This window comes from Quercus lobata, chromosome 10 (assembly GCF_001633185.2).
Source record: "Quercus lobata isolate SW786 chromosome 10, ValleyOak3.0 Primary Assembly, whole genome shotgun sequence".
In the NCBI taxonomy this organism is placed as follows: Eukaryota; Viridiplantae; Streptophyta; class Magnoliopsida; order Fagales; family Fagaceae; genus Quercus; species Quercus lobata.
The window spans coordinates 21,741,086-21,742,867 of record NC_044913.1 but is presented as its reverse complement, the minus strand read 5'-3'; the positions used below and the strand labels follow the sequence as shown (position 1 = coordinate 21,742,867).

The 1,782-nt window shown below is 44.4% G+C and overlaps 1 protein-coding gene across 1 annotated transcript; it reads left to right on the top strand.

The window, feature by feature from the left end:
* The first annotated feature begins 447 nt into the window (after positions 1-447).
* On the top strand, positions 448-1,476 carry LOC115964505. Its single transcript, XM_031083803.1, has 2 exons — positions 448-734; positions 879-1,476. Exons 1-2 carry the CDS (start codon positions 448-450, stop codon positions 1,474-1,476), a joined length of 885 nt encoding a protein of 294 aa, XP_030939663.1.
* The last annotated feature ends 306 nt before the right edge of the window (positions 1,477-1,782 follow it).

The window sequence follows — 1,782 nt, the reverse complement described above, 5'->3', positions numbered from 1 at the left end:
AAAGGAAGCTCACAGCCACTCTTGTTGGTAATCTTGTCCCTTTACCTGACTTGGCCATAAACAAAAAGAAGAATCCACACTCAGTGAGAGGCAAAAAGATCATCGCTAGGAACATTATGGGAAGCTCTCTTAACAGCGCCGTCTCAAACCCATTCCAAGATCTTTCCTCCAAACTCACCTCCCTCTTTGCCATCGCAGCTTCCAGTGCCAAACATGAATCTGAGACTTCCCCAAGTGTCCCTTTCAAGTTCATGGCTTCCAATGAGGAAGGGTTGGGCGCCATTAATGATTGGGAAGGGGATTAGCAATCCTCAGGTGATCGTAGACGGGCTCAGAACAAAGACCAAGTGCACGGCGTGGTGGATCAACTCGAAGGTGAGGGAAGCTTGGCTTTTGAAGATAGGGGTGCAGGTTTTTCATCTGGTTCTCATCCTAGAGAAGGGTTAGATGCCGAAATTGGTGAAGTGGACAAGATGGTTTCTGAGGAAGGAGATGAAGCTAAATCCTCCTTTTGACGAGTGTCCCACAACCGTCCATCATCTCATTATGAAGATCATTATTTGGAACAGTAGGGGCGCATTGAAGCCCAATTTCCGGAGTTATATCCATGATTTGGTTCAGAACCATGACCTTGCCATCATGGTAATCATAGAGACTAAGCTTGGTGGCACTAAAGCTAAGGCGATTACTGACAGGCTCCCGTTTGATGGGGCCATCCACACTGAGACGATTGGGTACGCTGGTGGTGGACTTTGGCTATTGTGAAACTCAGACAGAGTGGAAGTTAAAGCTCTAACCAACACGGAGCAGGAAATTCATGTTGAAGTCAAGGTACGCCCTTCTAACTTTACCTGGATTTTATATGCAATCTATGCTAGTCCTAGATGTGAGGAGCGTCGCATCTTATGGGAAAATCTAATTAAGGTGGCCGATCTTCATAACATGCCATGGATCATGGCTGGTGATTTCAATGAGCCTTTGATTGAGAAGGATAAGTATAGAGGTAAAGGTGTTCATATGAATCGTTCTCTGGCTTTCAAGGATTGCCTGGATTATTGCAATATGTTTGATATGGGGTTCTCTGGGCCGAAATACACGTGGAAAAACAAAAGAGAGCTAAATAATCTTATCCTTCAAAGGATTGATAGATTTTTCATGAACCCGGATTGGTGTCTGCTTTACCCTGACGCAAGAGTCATACACCTGCCTAGATGTCACTCAGATCACTCTCCGGTTCTTATGGAGACTCTTCCTATCAGAAACATCAACCTTACTAGACCTTTCAAGTTCCAGGAGTTTTGGCTTTTTGATACCTCCTTTCCCAGTGTGGTGTCTCGGGCCTGGAGTGGGGGTAGGGACTTGGCAGAGTGCATCAATACCTTTTCTAGGGATGCGTCGATGTGGAATAAAACTTATTTTGGAAATGTCCACTACAAGAAAAGGAGAGTTATTACTAGAATTTACGGGGTTCAGTAAGCTCTGGCTGCCCATCCGAACACTGATCTAGAATTTACGGGGTTTAGAAAGCTCTGGCTGCCCATTCGAACACTGATTTTATTAATTTAGAGAAGCATCTCCATCAGGAACTTGACCTTCTCCTTGATCAAGAACGCGATCTATGGGCCCTAAAATCCAGAATTAACTGGATGATTCAGGGAGATCGTAATACAGCCTTCTATCACATGTATCCTATTGCAAGAAGAAAGAGGAATCACATTGCAGCAATCATGGATGATTTGGGAAATTGGATAATAGAGGAAAGGGAGGTGATGGAGTATTTTA

Coding starts and splice junctions, on each gene's coding strand:
- LOC115964505 (XM_031083803.1), top strand. CDS start 448: ATGCCGAAATTGGTGAAGTGGACAAGATGGTTTCTGAGGAAGGAGATG. Junction 735..878: donor ATCCACACTGAGACGATTGG/GTACGCTGGTGG, acceptor AATCTATGCTAG/TCCTAGATGTGAGGAGCGTC.